This window comes from Sphaerodactylus townsendi, linkage group LG13 (genome assembly GCF_021028975.2).
Source record: "Sphaerodactylus townsendi isolate TG3544 linkage group LG13, MPM_Stown_v2.3, whole genome shotgun sequence".
In the NCBI taxonomy this organism is placed as follows: Eukaryota; Metazoa; Chordata; class Lepidosauria; order Squamata; family Sphaerodactylidae; genus Sphaerodactylus; species Sphaerodactylus townsendi.
The window spans coordinates 46,116,271-46,134,192 of NC_059437.1; the positions used below are offsets into that span (position 1 = coordinate 46,116,271).

The window sequence follows — 17,922 nt, forward strand, 5'->3', positions numbered from 1 at the left end:
CATTTCGCCTACATCTGTGGCTGGCGTCTTCAGACGCATTCAAAATAAGCTGTGTTTCACCAGCATCTACACCTGCCATCTTCAGAGGCATGTTGCAATAAGATATGTTTTGCCCACATCTACAGCTGGCATCATTGGAGGCATGTTGCAGAAAGATGCATTTCGTCTGCATCTAAAGTTGGCATCTTCAGAGGCATGTTGCAGAAAGATGCATTTCGCATTTACAGCTGATAAACTGGGAGGCATGTTGCGGTAAAGAGGTTGCTTTGCCACATCTTGCGGGCGTGCTTCTGAAGGTGCCAGCATTATCAATACAGATGGGCGTTAGGAGTGAAAAACTACCAGGCCTCGGATGCACAGCCCGGAAAACCCAAAGCAGCCAGCCCGAACGAAGCCCCAGGACGGCTCGACCCTCCAGCCATTAGGCCAGCCCACGTTGCAGGGCGGAAAATGCCGGGGGAGGGGGCAGCAGCCTCCTTTCCCATCATTCCTTGCGGCAACGGCGCGGGCTGCGGGAAGGAGGTAAAAGTGGGCGGGGCGGCGGGCGCGCGCGAGCGAGCGAGCGAGGGTAGCGTATGGCAGTGAAGGCGAAGACGCACGGCAGGCTTCCGGCAAACGCCGAGGCGCAGGGCGAGAGAGTTAGAGCAGGAAATACCAGCCACATTCCCCCGCCTCAGCAGCGCCGTCGCCATCTCTTGCTCTGCCCCGCCATGGCCGAGACGAAGGTGAGGCGAGAAAGCGGGACAAAGCACTAGCGAGGAGGAGGAAGGAGGAAGGGCGGGGGGGGGGGAGCTTTAAGGGCGACCGTGGCGAGCCCCTCAAGCCGGCGGGAGATAAAAAGAGCCCTCGGAGACCAGGCCTCAACTGAGTCCTGCTCCACTCCGCGCCTGTTCATCTTTCTCCCCGCCCCCTAAGCCACGATTATTCTCAAGTCACGTACCCGAAATTATTATTCTCAAATCACGAGCCAGAACTCAGGGGGGGCCCCCCCGATATATGGTGTGTGCGGCCTGAGAGGCTTCTCCCCCCCCCCCGCCAAAAAAAGGGAGGCCTGGCCCGCCGCTTCTGATCCACCCACGCGGGCAGCGAGGCCGCCAAAGCAACGTGCGTCGCGCGCGCCTCGCTGCTGTTGCTGCTGTCGGAGTGGGGGACGCCCTAACGGTTTTTTTCGGGGGGGGGGCTCTTCTCTTCTACCCCCTCCTCGTTCTGGAGAGGCGGCTTTGGTTGGACTCTGAAAACACGCCCAGTAGAGTCCGTTCTTGGAATGGTTAAGTCTGATTTAAAAAAAATATGGTGGCAAAAGGTTTCTAAGGACGAAATTCGGACAGGAATTCTGATGGCAGTTGGTGCCTGTTCAGGTTTGGGGGGGGGGGTGGTTATGTTGAATTCATCCTGTTCTTGGAGTATTTCTGAGTTTGCACAAAGGGGTTCGCTTGGCTTTGGTAAAAGATAATGTGCCGCGGGAGGGCGGGTTGCATTGGGTCGATACGCGAACCTGCAGTGTATTATTAAAAACACGTGTGCCATTAAAGTGCATGTGTTGAAGAGGAAAACCAAGAGTCTTTTCTCCCTAGGGAGGTAAAAATACTTAGGCACACATGCACAGAGCCTTGTGGCACCAACCAGGAAGGTTTAGGAGGCACAATCGTAGCTGTTGTAGCTAGTTTGAAATTGCCACATTTGACAAAGTGGGATGCATCCCATCAAAGTCTTTGCAACAATACATCTGTTGGTGTTCAGTGAGTTGCACAATACCGTGTGTGTGCGTGTTCGTTCGTCCCCCCCCCTCCCCAAATCTCCCCAAATCTCCCCCTGCTGTTCAGGATGGGAAGGAGCATCCAGCCAGCCCCACGTGTTTCATAGCTCATTTGTGTCCCGAAAAGTTATAGAAAAGGCAGGGAGATGATCTCTTTGCCTATTATCTGCACCATTTTCCTCTTAACAGTATTCCTGCATGTTAGATCTAATAATTCTTAAGACATGTGATAGTAATTTGAGTACTTCTCATTAATATTTTCCAGCCCAATCTTGTATGCACATTGGTCAAAAATAAGAACTTTCTGTAAAGTAATTTTACAGAGGATTATTGCACTAGACACCTGTTTTCTAGACATTTCGGCGCATATAAACACACAACAAACAAAATGTTGGAAACTATTTGGTCTTAATGTGTTAACATTAACTCTTTATAAACAGTTTGCTGTGGCACAGTTGCAGTTTTGAAAATGTCCCAGATTTGTTTGCTCTTCAAAACTGTTGCCAGAGCTGCAAAATGTTAAATGTATTTTATGTTGAACTTCAAGTCTGAGTTAACTTTACATGCAGACATTTTCAGAGGATAGCTCTATTGGTCTGCAGTAGAACACTTAGAATCGAGTCCAGGAACACCTTAGAGACTAATAAGAGTTTAGAGTATATGATTATATTCTGAATCTCTTGTTGATTCCTAAGGTGATGCTGGACTTTTACAGTTATTTGGAAACAGTAACTGTGATGTCATCCTGTCACGTGGATTAAGATGTACTACCGGTATGTTCTATACTATTGGAAAGCAATGGATCTGGACTTTCACCACAATTATACGTTTATTTGAGAACCCTCACTTTCCATTTTTGGATGACCAAACATAAAAATTCCAAATGTTAACAGGGAAAGATAAAGACTTCTCCTTTCCCCTTAACACTAAGACTTTGGGATGGGATTGATTGGTAAAAGGAAATCATTTCTTAAAATCTTTAGTTGACTTTTGAATTGGGCTGATAATTGCTGGTTTTGCTGGGTTTAAAATGCAATAAGATACGTTAATGAGAAGTAGAAGTTCAGTGCTCAGTGAAAGCTACTTTGGGGGACATACAGCTGTAGGAGCTGGTGCCATCCTGTTGTTCTTTCCCACCCTCTTTCTGATTCAGCAGTGCTGTTTTTGTTCTTAAAAATACTGTGCTGAAACATTTCAGAAACATCTATATGGCCATTTGTGTGGTATATGTGTTTAGAGCTTTATACACTAGCTTCTCCAGAATCCTTGTTGAAATGTGCTTATTCCTGATTGTAACTGTGAACAGCTGCAGAGGTTGAAGCAAAGTCTGCTTAACATTGCAAAACTGGGATGCTGGGCTTCCTTTCTACCTGCAGATCCTGGTCTCCCTTGACAACCTAAGAACAACTTCCATATCTGCCTGCTTTTCCTTTCACACTTGCTCTCTTACCAGTCCCCAAGTGCAAATTCTTTAACTGGCTGCTGTAATTGAGGAAGGCAAAGATATATAAATTTCTAGATATGCAGCCTTTTTCAGGTCGCAACTTGTACTGTTTCTCTGAATACATCATAGACTGGATGAGTGGAAGTAAAGAACACTGAGAGGCTTGATTACAGTGTTCTTTGGCGTAGACTGCGTTGATGTAATTTTGGTGTCGATTGAATGGGGTGGATCTGTTATAGGCAGGAATCCTAAGCTTAGTAATGTGATATTTGGATATGCTATTCTGTTTTTGAAAGTTTCAGCCAAGATATGCTGGTGTTATAAATTCATAAAGGAATAAACTGTATATACTTGTAAAATAATGGAAATGTCACCTGATTCCTGAATTAAGTAGAGAAGTGGGGTTAATCAATTTATTACTCAGTGAAAGGTGCCTGCGTTCCTTATTAGTTACTCCTTCTCTGAGAAATTGTAGAACACAGTTATAACAGTTCTAAATGTTCTGCCAATGGCCTGCCACATTTGTGTTAAACATTTAGCAGAATGTTTAGAAGATTGTACTATCACTTTTGGATTTAATGTATCATGGATTTCATATTTCTCTTGAACAACTAGGCTCATCACTTGGGGGTGTTGCTTGCCACAGCTAGAAAATTGGGTGGCAGTTGCGGTGTAGAGTGCTTTTGCCCAGTTTTGGCTAATGCATCAGCTGCATTTGTTCCTGATTTTGATACGTCTAGCCACAGGGATCCATGCCTTAGTTACAGCTAGACTGGACTACTGCAATGTGCTCTTCTTGGATCTACCCTTGGAGAATGTTTCGAAACTGCAGCTAGCCCAGCATGTGGCTAGATTGCTGGTCAGGGGCAGCTACCAGGAGAACATGACCCCAATAATATAGCAATTACACTGGCTTCCAATCTGTTCCTGAGGGCAATCCAGGGTGGGGGCTTAGGCAGGGGTGTAACGAGGCAAACTGGAGCCCTGGGCAAAACCTGAGTTGGATGCCCCCCTCCATGAGCGGCCACCCTACCACGACCAAAAAAATTTTTTGCACCAGGACATTGGTGCCTGCAGGGGGTGCATTGGCCAAGCTGGCGGGGGCTGATGGGAATTGTAGTCCATGAACATCTGGAGAGCCTCAGATTGCAGACCCCTGGGCTAGCCTAAAAACTGGGCCCCCTGCAGGCCAAAAATGGAAAACCACTAAAAATACCCCAAAACGAACCCTGCATTTTGATGCCCCCACAAGGTGGCCCCCTGGGCAGCTGCCCACCCTGCCCATTGGCATTACACCCCTGGGCTTAGGACTGTCTGTTCCTGTAAATTCCTGCCTAGGAATTAAGACCACAGGGAGAGGCTCTCCTGATTGGCCCACCAATAAGTGTAGCTCATCTGGTGGACCCACAAGAGAGGATCTTTTTGTTGACATCTTTACATTTATGGAACTCCTTTCCCAGGCCCCTTGCTTTTGATTTTCAGGAAGCAGATGAAGGCAGTTTCATATAACATGGTGTTTTACTAATTTTGTTTTTATTTATTGGCAGCCCTAATTGGGATTTTTAAAATGTGTTATTTAATGGACTTTGTTATAGTTATTGTTTTATTTATATTGTAAGCTTCCTTGTTCCAGCAAATACATATTTTATATAAAATAAATAAGCTAATAAGTAAATGTACTCTTTCCACAGGAGGCACATGATGAGCATGACCCGACTACTGACAATGTAGATGATTCTAACCATGACCCTCAGTTTGAGCCCATAGTTTCCCTTCCTGAGCAAGAGATCAAAACTCTTGAAGAAGATGAGGAAGAACTCTTTAAGATGTAAGTAGAATTACGTTGGTATATGAGTAATTCTCAAGGTCTGTTTTGGAAGAGGGTACTAATCCTGTGTGTGAAAGTATTCACACATAGGGAAGGCTGTCCAATACATCTGTTTGATTCACCACTCTGGCATTATCTCTTTTTAAGCTAAGGGTGAGTAATTCTGCCTTTTTCCTGTATTGAGTGTGATTAGATCATTCAACTTTTCGTAATGCTGAGGTTTGGTGGAATGTCCTGCTTTTGGTGGAGACTGCCTGTTGCATCTCTGCATTGATTACTGGCTTTGTCTGACTTCTTCCATCCATGCAGGGTTGGATAACTGTTTTGTCTTATGGGTATTGTGAACATAAGCTGAAGGGGGTCAAGATGCAAACTTCACAAATACAGTGTGATGTAGTTTAATGCTGGTTTTTGCCTGTAATAAACACTTCAGCTCAGTACTTTCCAATGTTAAACATACCAGTTAAATGTTGTATCTGTTCTTGCACTGGAAGCTCAGTGCCAGCATTCGATTTACAGGATTGTCGTTGTCAACACTTTGCTGTTGCTTTGATGCATTGTTCACTTCTCAGACATGTCCTTTACTGGCACTGTTAGTAAAGTGTAAGTGCTTTTATATATTGTATTTTTAACAAATTCATTATTTTAAGTTAAGGTTGACTGTATTCCATATACTTTAACATTTTTTATGTGTATATTTATTTATTTACTTACTTCAGGTGTCTGCAACCTGCGGCTCTCCAGATGTTCATGAACTACAATTGGCCATGCTGGAAGGGGCTGATGGGAATTGTAGTTCATGAACATCTGAGTGCACCAAGATATGTTGATAAAACAAAGAAAATAAGGAGGTAAAAGGAAAAAGAAAACAAGAATGGATATTTCTGCTGCAAAGGTGTTAGTGGACTGAGCTGGAAAGGCAGGGAGCATCTGTATGCTGTCTAGAAGACAAATTAAGTGATGGTGCAGGCCTGTAATGGCGAATTGCCGGTGAAAGTCTTCGCCGGGTTTAAAACGGTTTCTAGGAATAGTTCCTAAGTCCTGAAGGTAGATCCAGTTAATTTTCTCTGTTGAATGTGATAGTTAACTGTTTCATAATTGGCCCAGAAAGAGATCAGTTTTAAAGAATACATAAATCTTCTTTCAGCCTGACCTGGATGCCTGTTGCTCTCGTTGTAAAGATTTACTATAAAACTTATATGAATTCTATTGAGAGGAAATATTAGTAGTTTCTACATTTGATTTGAGATGTCAACTTGCTTGGAGATGCGCTAAAAGACCTTCAGCATAATCTTTGGATAGAAGTCCTGCATATAAACTAATTCATGGGTTTTTTTCCCCCCCTGAAGGCGTGCAAAACTGTTCCGGTTTGCATCAGAAAATGATCTTCCTGAATGGAAAGAGCGAGGCACTGGTGATGTAAAACTCCTGAAGCACAAAGAAAAAGGGACCGTTCGCCTCTTGATGAGAAGAGATAAAACCTTAAAGATCTGTGCAAATCATTACAGTATGTGATTTGATACACTTGTCTTTCTAGTACAGTGCAGATGAAATACATGTTTATACACAGTAAAAATAAAGGCATAACTGCAGTGAATTCTAACAAATATATAACTGCAATACATCCTAGCTCAGGGGTAGGGAACCTGCGGCTCTCCAGATGTTCAGGAACTACAATTCCCATCAGCCCCTACCAGCATGGCCAATTGGCCGTAGCTGGTAAAACGTCGGCTGATGGACCTGAGCAAATTCTACTAATGTAATGTGAGGGCTTCAGCCCCCCCTCAAAGGGACCAGGCATGGCGTCACAACTGGATCACTGTGCTGCTCCCATAGGGGGCTTCCCAGTGGCATGGGAAGGCTTGAAAAGTAAAAAAAAAAATCTCCCTGCTGCCAAGAAGCCCACATTGGGCTTAATATACTTATACCGCCTTTTTGATGTCATGAGTCTAAAGTCCCGGCCACCGGCATAGTGCAACCAATGGCCGGGAGCGAGCCAACGTTATGCTGGCAGCCTCAGGGGCACTGGGATGCTGATGGAATTACCTCTCCATCAGGGCAAGTGCCTCAGGGAGAGCATATCTACCAGTGTGGCCCCACTCCCACAGGCAGATTCACCCCCCCTCTTTAGATGGGACTGTTAGAGAACACAACAAAGTGATTTATGTGAAAAGTGCATGTGATGAAAAGTTATTTTTATGCATATGAATAAAATATTTTGCCATGCTTACGTAGTTGCATGAGAAAGGGGTCAGTAAAGCTGTTAGCAGAGTTTCACACAGATGCTGATCTCTGCATATCAATGCACAGAACCCACATTACCTTATTCTCCAAGCAAGAAGGGAATATAAGCAAAAGGGGTGTGCGGGCGGGGGTGCCATTCTTTTGTTTCCTTAGCTTTTGAGGGAAATCTGCCTGTGGCTTACATGGCATTTCTGACGAAAAATAAAATACGTACCACAAATAAAAATGGTGATGTGGAATATTACCGTCTGAAGCGTGGAGCAGTCTTGCAGAAGAGCACAAGTACTAGAAATTGTGTCGGCCTATTTGCATATAGATCCCACAAGTTGTGTGTTTGTTTTTTCACAAGACTAGACCCTCCACGCTAACAGTCTTGTAAAGTTATTGACAGAGGTAAATTTCTGAGGTGGAGAGTATGGATTTGTTTTGGTGCCACTTGTCCCCAGTCAGTTTTATTCCCCTGCTTTTCCGCCAGTTACGCCTTTAATGGAGCTGAAGCCGAATGCCGGCAGTGACAGGGCGTGGGTGTGGAATACACATGCTGACTTTGCAGATGAGACCCCCAGGCCAGAACTTCTGGCAATTCGGTTTTTAAATGCAGAAAGTAAGTTACAAAGTTTTCCCAACATTGCGTTGTGCATATAAACTGTATTCTGTATTGCATTTCCTTCTTCTAGTGATTGACTCCTGTTACAAATGGACACTTTGACGTGCAAGATGGACCGTGGCATCCAGAGCATGTCACCTTCCAAACCACTGAGTCCTAGGAACAAGGCAGGCTTGAAGGAGTAGGGCTAAGAATTACAATGGACCATAGTAGGCAGCTGAAAAGAATAATAAAGAAAAGCTTCCCTTTTTCTGTGACATGTTTGTTTACGCCTTCCACAGAGCATGTTTAGTAGTGAATATTTTTTTTACTGCATTTTGAGTCCTCAATGGATTGTAGCGTTAATGGTGAGCTTTATCAGCTTTCAACAAGTCTGTCACTGGATTTTTCTGCTGATACTGAGATGAAGCAATTCTAGAGATTAATTCAAAATCTTAGTATAATCACTCTAATAGGATGTGTGTATTTTATTTGTATTCAAAATACAGTCTTTAATATAATCGTTTTATATAATTTGTGTGCTTGCATGCTACCTTTTGGGGGTGGATGTCTTGTATACTGTTGTGAGAGGCACAGCTAGCGGTTGCACATAGGCTATGCAAATGTTGGGGAGCGTTTGAGAACATTTATCCCAACCTTAGCCGGGGCATGTTGTGAAACTCAAAGAAGTCGAAGTAAACTGGACACAGATCTTCTAAGTAAACTGCTGCTTCTAAGCTTCTAGACTGTCAACAGGCAGCCCTATCCAGTGGGCTGAGTGCCTAGCCGCACTGGCTTCAAGGAGACATTCTGGCAGCACAGGGTGGCTTAAATGCCAGAAAGCCTCCCCATCACCAGGAAACTCCCATTAGGTCTAATATTTATGCTACCTCTTTGGTGGCATAAGTTTGCAGCCCTGACCACTGCAGCAACAGGGCCATTGGCCAGGAGAGTCCCCCAGACTACCCCTGCTGAGGTAGGGGCACTGGCACAGCGTCCTGTGTCCTGCCACCTGGGAGTGCCACAGCAGGCACACACCAGCAGACTCACCCCTCGACTGGGGGATGTGCTCTGGGGAGAGCACATCCGTTGGCATGGCCCTGCACCACTCCCACCTGTTGATTCAGCCCCCCCTCCCCCCCCCCAAATGGGGCTGTTAATATAGCACTTGAAATAAAGAATACACTTTTTCTGATGAATGAGGGGTATGTGCTATTTATGACTTTCTACCATGGAACAACAGTGACCTCCTGTGGCCATGCTACGTGTAGCATACCAGAGTAAGCCACTTGACAAGTTGTGTGTTTGAAGGCTGTATACTTACCGCATGGGAATCATAATGTCTTATTAAAATCTTTCCGTTGTAGAATGGGTAGAAATCTTAATCTGTAGTGCATGAGTTTCCACTTGCCTCTTTTAACTGTGAAAGATGCCTTCTCTGTCTGTGCAGTTTAAAATTACAGTTCTTCTTTCATATAGACACGAGTGTTTGCCCAGGCATTTTGAGATACTAGAAACAAACATTTTGAATGGCTAGATTCATTGCAGTGTATTTAACAATGTTGCTTTCTCAATCAGATGCACAGAAATTCAAGGCAAAGTTTGAAGAATGTAGGAATGAAGTTGATAAGAGGTTAAATAAAGGTAAGAAATTATTCTTGCTGTGTCGTGCTAGTGAAGAAACACTATAGTCAGTCTTGAGTCAATATCCTTTAACACTGAGTCAGAACCCTTTGATCTCTCTGTGCACCAGAGCAGTGGTTCCCCAACGTGGGGTAAGCGCCAGAGCATTTGCGGATACATGAAAAAAATTAGATAATGGGTTTGCTAATATGGGGGTAAAAACTTGGTTGGGAACCACTGCACTAGAGCCTTGTCCAGTGTAACCCATAAGCTTCTGGTTTATACTTTGCAAATCACCAGTGTCACAAAATTTCCTCTTATGATTTTCATTTAAATGTTTCTGGTTGCCCAGTTTTCAATCTCTCAGGATTCTCTCATTATGAAAAAAAAATTACAGGCAGGAAACTGATGCATTGGAAAAGGTGAAAAGCAAGTTTACTGGTTTTTACATGCTGGTTTTTAAATAAATGAGTCAGCTATTAGACTGTGTATTAAAATTACATGTATGAGCTTCGCCAGGCACGAGATGATATAATGAGCACCACCGAAAGGGTCTGCCCTTCAGGACGCCAGTATCAGCCATTCACCGCCGCTCGGCACACTGCGATTGCATTCTGCTGACTCGACTCCGCGGAGATTCGGCACTGATTCCCAAGTGCATTTCCACCACTTATGGGAATTCTCGCGTGGAAGTAAAGGAACTTCAAAAAAGGCTGCTTTCGTTCTTCGGCAAACCAATGTTATTCCGACGTAACAAACGACTGAACTTTAGATTAGTTGGGTAAAAGCATTTATAATGTTCTGGATGGCTATTAACAAGACTTGCCTTTCTGTAAAGCTACACCCACCCCCCACCCCAATTTAGACGTGGCTTTTCAGCTGTGCAACATGCGGCATAACGTCTTCAGCAGCGTGAACGTTACCGCTGGATCGCTACTGGGCAGGAGTATAGCTGGGGTCGAAGACGAAATCATGTTGTTAAAGGCAATTTGGTTGGGGCTTATCTGGAAACAAACTTGCTGGTATATTCCGACCAACACTTTTTTACCCACTGAAAGTCTTCAAGTAGGCAGGCTCACTCTGTGCTTGACTGCAATATTCAGTCAAAGTGCTTTTTCAGTCTGCTAGAGTGATGATCCAGGATACTGTGAACCCTTCTCTACCCGTGGAAATCTGTTTCAATTGATCTTGGTACATTTATAATAATTGAAAGCATTTGTTAAGTCTGTTTTAAAAATTCGTTTAGCTTAACATGCTGCATTTCTGAGTTCTATAAAACAGTCAGTTTTCGAACAATGCTAATTATAAAAATACTCATTTCAAGTTCATCGTGCTGTAGATAAGTGTGAATGTAGTGATGAGACATTCTAAAATGGCTCATAGTTCTTTACACTGCTCTTTTTACAGCAATAATCAGCTGCCATGCAATGAAATTAAATAGTTTTTTGCTGTAGTTGGGACCCCCTTCTCCCTTTTTGTAACTGAAAAAACTGGATAGTTCCCACCCAAATATTTCTTCTTTTAAAGACACCCTGAAAGAAGTGCATGCAATCAGATGAAGGGAACTTGATGGGTGGCACCAGTATAGTGCCTGCACTGCATATCTGAGTTAATACAGCTGTGGAGGTTACGTCTACATTTGGATATTGTGCTATAGCAGTCATCTACTTCTTTCTGTGCCTCCAGAGGCACAGAGAGGTAGCAGAAAGTTTTAAAAAATGCACAACTGTGTGGAAACTCCATAGGGCTTAACGAAGTTACACCATGGTGGCAAAAGTCTGAAGTCCTGGCCATGGCGTTCCCAGCCTGAAAGCCTGGGTGGAAGCTGTCTAAAGTTGACTCCACCTCCAGGAACTCTCTAGCCCCACCCCCGGCTAGCGCCCAATTGGACTCCTGTGTGACTCCTTGCTGGCACCCACTCCCAAGTTTCACCACCATGAAGCTGTGATGCACCTGGATGACAGTATCTTTGCCCTCTCTGCTGGCAGGGGTGCTCCTTATGCTGCCAGTCGGGGCAGACATGTTGGCGCAGCCCACACTGCTCCCATTGCCTCCCCCCTATCTGGAATGGGCTGTTAGTATGGTAGTGTTGCTTTCATCCTGGATCCTCCAGCTTCAGTTGGCTTTCATTTTGGGAAAAAGCCTGCCCCTTCCTTCTTCTTTTACATTTTTATCAATCTTGTGTATCTTACTACATTTAGACCTTACCCTTTCCCTAAAGAACTCAAGGCACCTACATTGGGGCTTATTCCATCGCACCAATACAGAGAGGTTAGGCTAGGCAGAAATGCCTGGGGTCATTGTGTAAGTGATAGCTGAGCAGAGATTTGAACTGAGGACTCTGCTTCAAGCCATTCTTTCTCGCATCAGCACCATGCAGGAATAAAATTAATTTACCTTGCATTTTTTATAACATTCTTTCCTGGTATCTTTAACACCTCTTTTAGCAGGAGCAGACAAAAATGATAGCGCTGATAAAGTTGCTGAGAAATTAGAAGAACTTTCTGTAAAGGAAGAGAGCAAAGAACCGGAGAAGAAAGAAGTGAAGGAAGAAACTGAAGAAAAGCAATAAATCATCTTGGGCCTTGTATTTTTTTTCTTTTTCTTAACTTTTTTAATTTTTACAAGGGACTTTATAAAGAACTGTATTCCAACATTCGAAGTTTTTTTCTAAGCTTTTGCCCTTTTTTGAAGAGATCTTCAGAAAAATTCATTCCCCAGTCATGAAAATGTACTGTGCTAAACTTTCTTTTCCATAGTGGAAACACTTATTTATAGTCATCCAAGAGAGTGAATAAAGCTTTGAAAAATGGTTATCAAGGGACAGAACTGAGTTTTCTATATGCTTCAGATGTGTGACTGCAGTTCTTACATTTTTGGTTTCTATTTTTGAGTGCATATCTTTAGATGAAAAGTGGTATAACTGATTCTTGCCAATAGGAAAGGTGCAAGTAATAAAAGATGTTTCTTGTATGTTGTGTCTGGAAGCTGTAATGACTGAAACAAGATACTTTTAATGCTAAGATTTGTTGTCATTAAACCTTGAGTGACCAGTTATGTAAGTCTTTAATTCTCCGCTGAAAATAACTGTATTTTATTTTGAGGTGTGCTTGCTTAGTTTCTTCCTGTTCTTTTCAGAATCCTAGTGCATACTGTTAGCTACACAGTATTTGCTCCGAGGTGTTTGACTATTACTCTTCAGACACCCACGACAAAATATCTCTGGACGTTTGTATTAGAACAGGGGAAATACCTCAACCATTCTTCCCTTTGAAAGACTTGCCAATGTCTTTGAGATCAGTGTATTTGAAGGCTAAGGGCCTTCTCTGTCTCCAGATACCTCCCCTTCTGGAGCAGCAGTGGCATAGTGGTTAAGAGCAGGTGTACTCTTATCTGGAGGAACCGGGTTTGATTCTCCGCTCTGCTGCTAGAAATGTGGAGGCTTATCTGGGGAATTCAGATTAGCCGGTACACTCCAACACACGCCAGCTGGGTGACCTTGGGCTAGTCACAGTTCTTCTGAGCTCTCTCAGCCCCACCCACCTCACAGGGTGTTTGTTGTGAGGGAAGAAGGGAAAGGAGTTTGTTAGCCCCTTTGAGTCTCCTTGCAGGAGAGAAAGGGGGGATATAAATCCAACTCTTCTTCTTATGAAAAGCAACCATAAGCATAGGGAAAGGTGTCAAAGGGAAAGGTGATGCTCACCAAGTTAATTTCCAAATAAATTAGACTTAATCATTATTGTCGGCTTCGTTTTTGCAGAAAAGAGGAACAGCACACTGACTCTTCGTGTGCCTTCATTAGTCCTTTGTGACTAGCAAAGGCTTTGCTTCAGCCCTTAAATGCGCTGCCTCAGGACACATTCACCCACTGCCCCGTGGTGAATCCTTCTGCATTCTGCAACCCTGACTGTTCATGCTTCTTCCACACGTTTTGGGTCTTCTCAACTGCATTTCTTGCACATAAGAACTGGAGCCTTTTTCGTTCAGATTGAGGTGAAGGGGGAAGGTGCCATGCTATGCTACATTAAAAGGTGAAAAGAATTCTGTGTTTCTGGGGCTTTAAAAAAACAAGAGTTTGCCTGCACTTAACATAACTTATCCTCTGTCCATCAATTGTGTATGCTCAGAATCATAATTCCTGATTTTTCAGAATTGAAGCCATATTGCTAGCCATTTTTGAGTAGTAATTCTGGAACTATAAATGTTTAAACTTCTCCATGAAAAAGGGAATCAGAAGTGTATTCAGTGAGATGTAATTGGGTACGCAGAATCATTTTTAAAATTTGAAATGGGCATCCTTCTTGGAATTCAGTTAACAGCTAGAAGCAGTAACCTTGCCTCTATTGAACCTTTATTGTTGACGTGGTTGCAAGGGTCCATTTCAAGTGTATGAGTGCATTATGTCTTCCTTGCTCTAGGAACAATGTACAATGTACTACATATGGACTGAAACAATCTTTACAGCATCCTTTTTTAAAAAAAATCATTTTAATACAAATGCATATTTCCCAGCCAGTGCCATGGAAGCTCCCTGTGTGACCTTGGGCCAGTCATACTCTTTCAGCCTACCTCACAGGGTTGTTGTGAGGATGAAATGGGAGGAGAGGTGAATGATATAAGCCGCTTCGAGTCCCTCTGAGGTGATAGATGGGGGACTAATGAAGTAAATAAGATAAAAATAAATAAAAAAATTACCTGTGTGGTGCACCCAAAATTAAAATTCATGCTACATCTTTGATAGTGCTTTCATAGGCTGTTCTCATTTTGCTCACCATTTGTGAATGTAAAATTTGAAGTAAAATATGCATTATAAATGCGAACAGGGATTTCAAAAGAATCATCTAAGTAATAAGAAAGCGCTAAAGAGGCAAAGTGTGCTGCTGAATTGCAGCCACCTCCTGGCGACCCCTAAGAAGTTTTACCTCGTGGAGATTTTAAACCAAGAAATGAGCAGAGGTGGTTTGCCATTGCTTCCTTCTGCATAGCAGCCCTTTTTTTCCTTGCAGGTGCTCTGATGAAATGAAGTTAGTTTGAGCTGTTAGGGCTGCTGCAGGTAACAGGAGCTAAAGTTTTATATAGTTGAACATTTTTTGAGGGCCCAGAGTAACTGAGAACGGAAACAGACTGACATATTAAGATTCTTGATGAAATTAGAAACTTGCTGTGATGTGCAAAGAGTTCATAGACTCTTGTTGCCAAGTAATAAAATCACTGCTTAATTTCTAAAGAACGTAGTCTTCTGGCCATATTTCAATTATGTAAATAAGAGAAATGCTGCAGAAATAGTGTTAAGTCATGTTATTTATGTTTACAAATGGAATACAATCGTATTGCAACAGAGCCTTCACAGAGTTTGATAAGCGAGTTGGAAGAAGGCGTTCATGTCTTGCTTATTTTTGAGCAAATGCAACTTGGGTAAAGTTTGTACACAGAAATCTTTTAAGAACGTTAACTTTTCAAACTGCCTTCATGCCAGAATTTATGAAGAATCAAACAGCACAGGGGTACCTCTGGTAAACTAATTCAAAAAGATTTTTTAAAATGGCTTTTCATTGTGTTTATCCCCTTTAATGCTCAAAGTGGCGCTTAGATACTGGTAATTCCTACGCCCATCTGAGTCTAGGGATCTCTTGTCATAACATTTCATAACCTAAAGGATGTTCTGATCAAAAGAGCCTGTTTATAGTACTGTTTTAAAGGCTAGCTTTCCCCCCTTCTAGAACGGGTCTGCAACCTGTGGCTCTCCAGATGTTCATGGACTACAATTCCCATCAGCCACAGGTTGTAGTCCATGAACATCTGGAGAGCCACAGGTTGCAAACCCCTGTTCTAGAACTATAGTGTTATGGGGTGTCCATTACCAAAAGATTCACTTTCCTGGAAATCCGCTTATCCTTAATGCTCAACACAATCAGAGGCTGGGCATAGGTACAAAACAAAGTGGTGGAAGTCCACATTATTTTTAAGTTGGACGGATTGCTGTATTAAAACCACTTTTGGTCCTTGAAAGAGAAGGGTGATCCACATTTTCTTTTTTGAAACAGTTTTATTAAGACTTTAAGGACATCACACCAGAGGAAAGAAGCTAAACAAACCAAAACCAGACAAATCCCCAAAAAGGGAAAGAGACCAAAATACATTTTAAAAAAACTTTTAAAAGGACTCCCAATTTCATCCACACCAAAGTATAAACACTTAAAAGTTTACTACATGCTCCAAATTAGTTCTTAACTATTACTAATAAGGTTCACACCTAATATGTACTTGTTCTCTACTGATCCATATTTTTAACTGATAATTAAGGAGGCAGCAAGACCACCTGGGAAATCTGAGCTTGTGAGCTGACACTTGTCTAGACACTATTAAGTAGGCATAATTACAACAGTTGTAATCTGACAAAGGGAGCTTTGGCTCTCAAAAGCTGACGCCCAAAAAATCTTGTTAGTTAAGGTACTACTGCACTTGAGTCTAGCTGAAACTGACAGTCTAAAGAGTGAGTATCTTGGATTCTGAAAAGCAGTTGGATGTGTTCAACAATTTTCTAGTTACCCAAGGTGCTCATTGCTACTTGAGAAGGTTCCGTACTTTTAGGGGGTCAAAGTAATGGGAGAAAGTTGTGCATGCATGTCTGTCATATAATGACTTGCATGTGAAAATTAGTCACTGCAAATATCCCCCTTCCTCATGCCTTATAATAATACATCCTTAAATACAGTTCTTCCAGTGGGTTTAGTTCCCAAGTTGTACTGTATGCTTCTGGTGAGGTATCATAGCTTACAGGTAGAGCACTAGGATGCAAAAAAGTCTAGTTTTTATGTCGGTCTACTGTGCAAGATCTAGCTAAGGTAGCCAGTGTGGTGTTCTGGTTGAGTGTTGTACTAGGATGTTGGAGACCTGGGTTTGAATCCCTGCTTGTGCCATGGAAGTTTGCTTGGTGATCTTGGGCCTGCTTCACAGGGTTTTTGTGAAGATTGAATGGAGGAAAGGAGAACGACATTTTTGGGGTCTCCACTGGGGAGAAAAGTAGAGTACAAAATTAAAGTATTATAGTTGTTACCTGGTCCTTCCTCTGAGATAGTCAGAAGGGCATACATCAGGGATCTTCAAACTATGGCCCTCCAGATGTTCATAGACTACAATTCCGATGAGCCCTACCACTTGGCCATGCTGGCAGGGGCTGATGGGAATTGTAGTCCATGAACATCTGGAGGGCCATAGTTTGAAGACCCCTGGCATGCATAAAGTTCTCTCTCATTTTATCCTTACAATAACTCTGTGGGGTGGTTTAGGCTGAAAGACTGCAGTTAGTCCCAGGTCATACAGGGAACCACATGGCTGAGCAGGGATTTGAACTTGCCTCCTTGGCCTGATGAACAATCAGGCTCATGATATCACAACTTCATTAAGAGATATCAGCAAAAAACCACACTGCCATTAACACTGCAATCCTAAACAGAGTTATGTCCTTCTAAACCCTACGGCCTTGAGTGTGATGCTGTTTGTGTTAAATAAGCTGGGATGTGAACTAGACAAACTCAGGATGACACATAACTGTTAGGAAATACCTTAGTAATTTTGAGAAGTGTCAGAGGAAATCTGCCTTTTTTTTGTACAGTGAAACTTAGTACTGTCAATTCAAAGTGCTGTCAATTCGAAACGGACTTATGGTAACCCTGTATGGTTTTCAAAGCAAGAGACAAATAGAGGTGGTTGGTCATTGCCTGTCTCTGTGTCGCAACCACGGACTTCCTTGGTAGTCCCCCATCCAAGTATTGACCAGGGCCAGCCCTTCTTAGCTGCCATGATCCAATGAGATAGAGCTAGCCCGGACCATCCAACATCTTGCTACAGAAGATCTATGCTACAGAAGATGATGTATGCTATGATACAGATCTATGCTACAGAAGATGAGAGGGCAAGTGATGGACCATCCTATACCTGCCCTGAGTTCAGTTGGATTTGACCCTTCCCAGCTTCAGCAGCTACATCATGGCAGAGTGCTGAGAAGAGTGTGGCAAGTTGTTTTCTATTTTGACTTAATTTTTGTATACTGTTGTCAAGTGTATCTTAACTCTCCTGTTAATGTAAAGAAGGTATACAATTTTTTTAGAAACACAATAAAAACTATAGTGGTTTAATATGTTAAATCGTATCCAGCGCACCCTCATTCATTTCATAGAAGAAGGGGAAAGTATGCCTGTATTATCCCATATTTAAAGCAAAAACCTGTGTTTCCACCCTTCTCTACACTATTTTGTTAAATCAGGAGTCCCTAACTGTGTTGAGCAGGTAGAGACAGTATAGTGGGTTCCAGCACAAAATGGCTGCCAAAGGTGGAGCCACTCAAAATGGTGGGAGATTCCAAGCCCGGTATCATCCTATAGTGGAAGCCTCTATTTCAGAATGTGTGGTCTCTGAAGATGCAAGAATCTCCCGGGCTT

The 17,922-nt window shown here is 42.8% G+C and overlaps 1 protein-coding gene, 1 long non-coding RNA gene and 1 other non-coding gene across 3 annotated transcripts; all 3 read left to right on the forward strand.

The window, feature by feature from the left end:
- The first annotated feature begins 515 nt into the window (after nucleotides 1-515).
- On the forward strand, nucleotides 516-12,538 carry RANBP1 (RAN binding protein 1). The gene is made up of 6 exons (XM_048514111.1): nucleotides 516-725; nucleotides 4,892-5,028; nucleotides 6,378-6,535; nucleotides 7,748-7,876; nucleotides 9,437-9,502; nucleotides 11,929-12,538. Exons 1-6 carry the CDS (start codon nucleotides 576-578, stop codon nucleotides 12,051-12,053), a joined length of 765 nt encoding a protein of 254 aa, XP_048370068.1. The 5' UTR covers nucleotides 516-575; the 3' UTR covers nucleotides 12,054-12,538.
- Nucleotides 10,551-10,682, forward strand: LOC125443197. The gene has a single exon (XR_007246096.1). It is a non-coding gene; the product is annotated as a small nucleolar RNA SNORA77 (small nucleolar RNA).
- Nucleotides 12,539-13,008: 470 nt separating the features above from the next.
- Nucleotides 13,009-17,628, forward strand: LOC125442990. Its single transcript, XR_007246057.1, has 2 exons — nucleotides 13,009-15,206; nucleotides 15,295-17,628. It is a non-coding gene; the product is annotated as an uncharacterized LOC125442990 (long non-coding RNA).
- The last annotated feature ends 294 nt before the right edge of the window (nucleotides 17,629-17,922 follow it).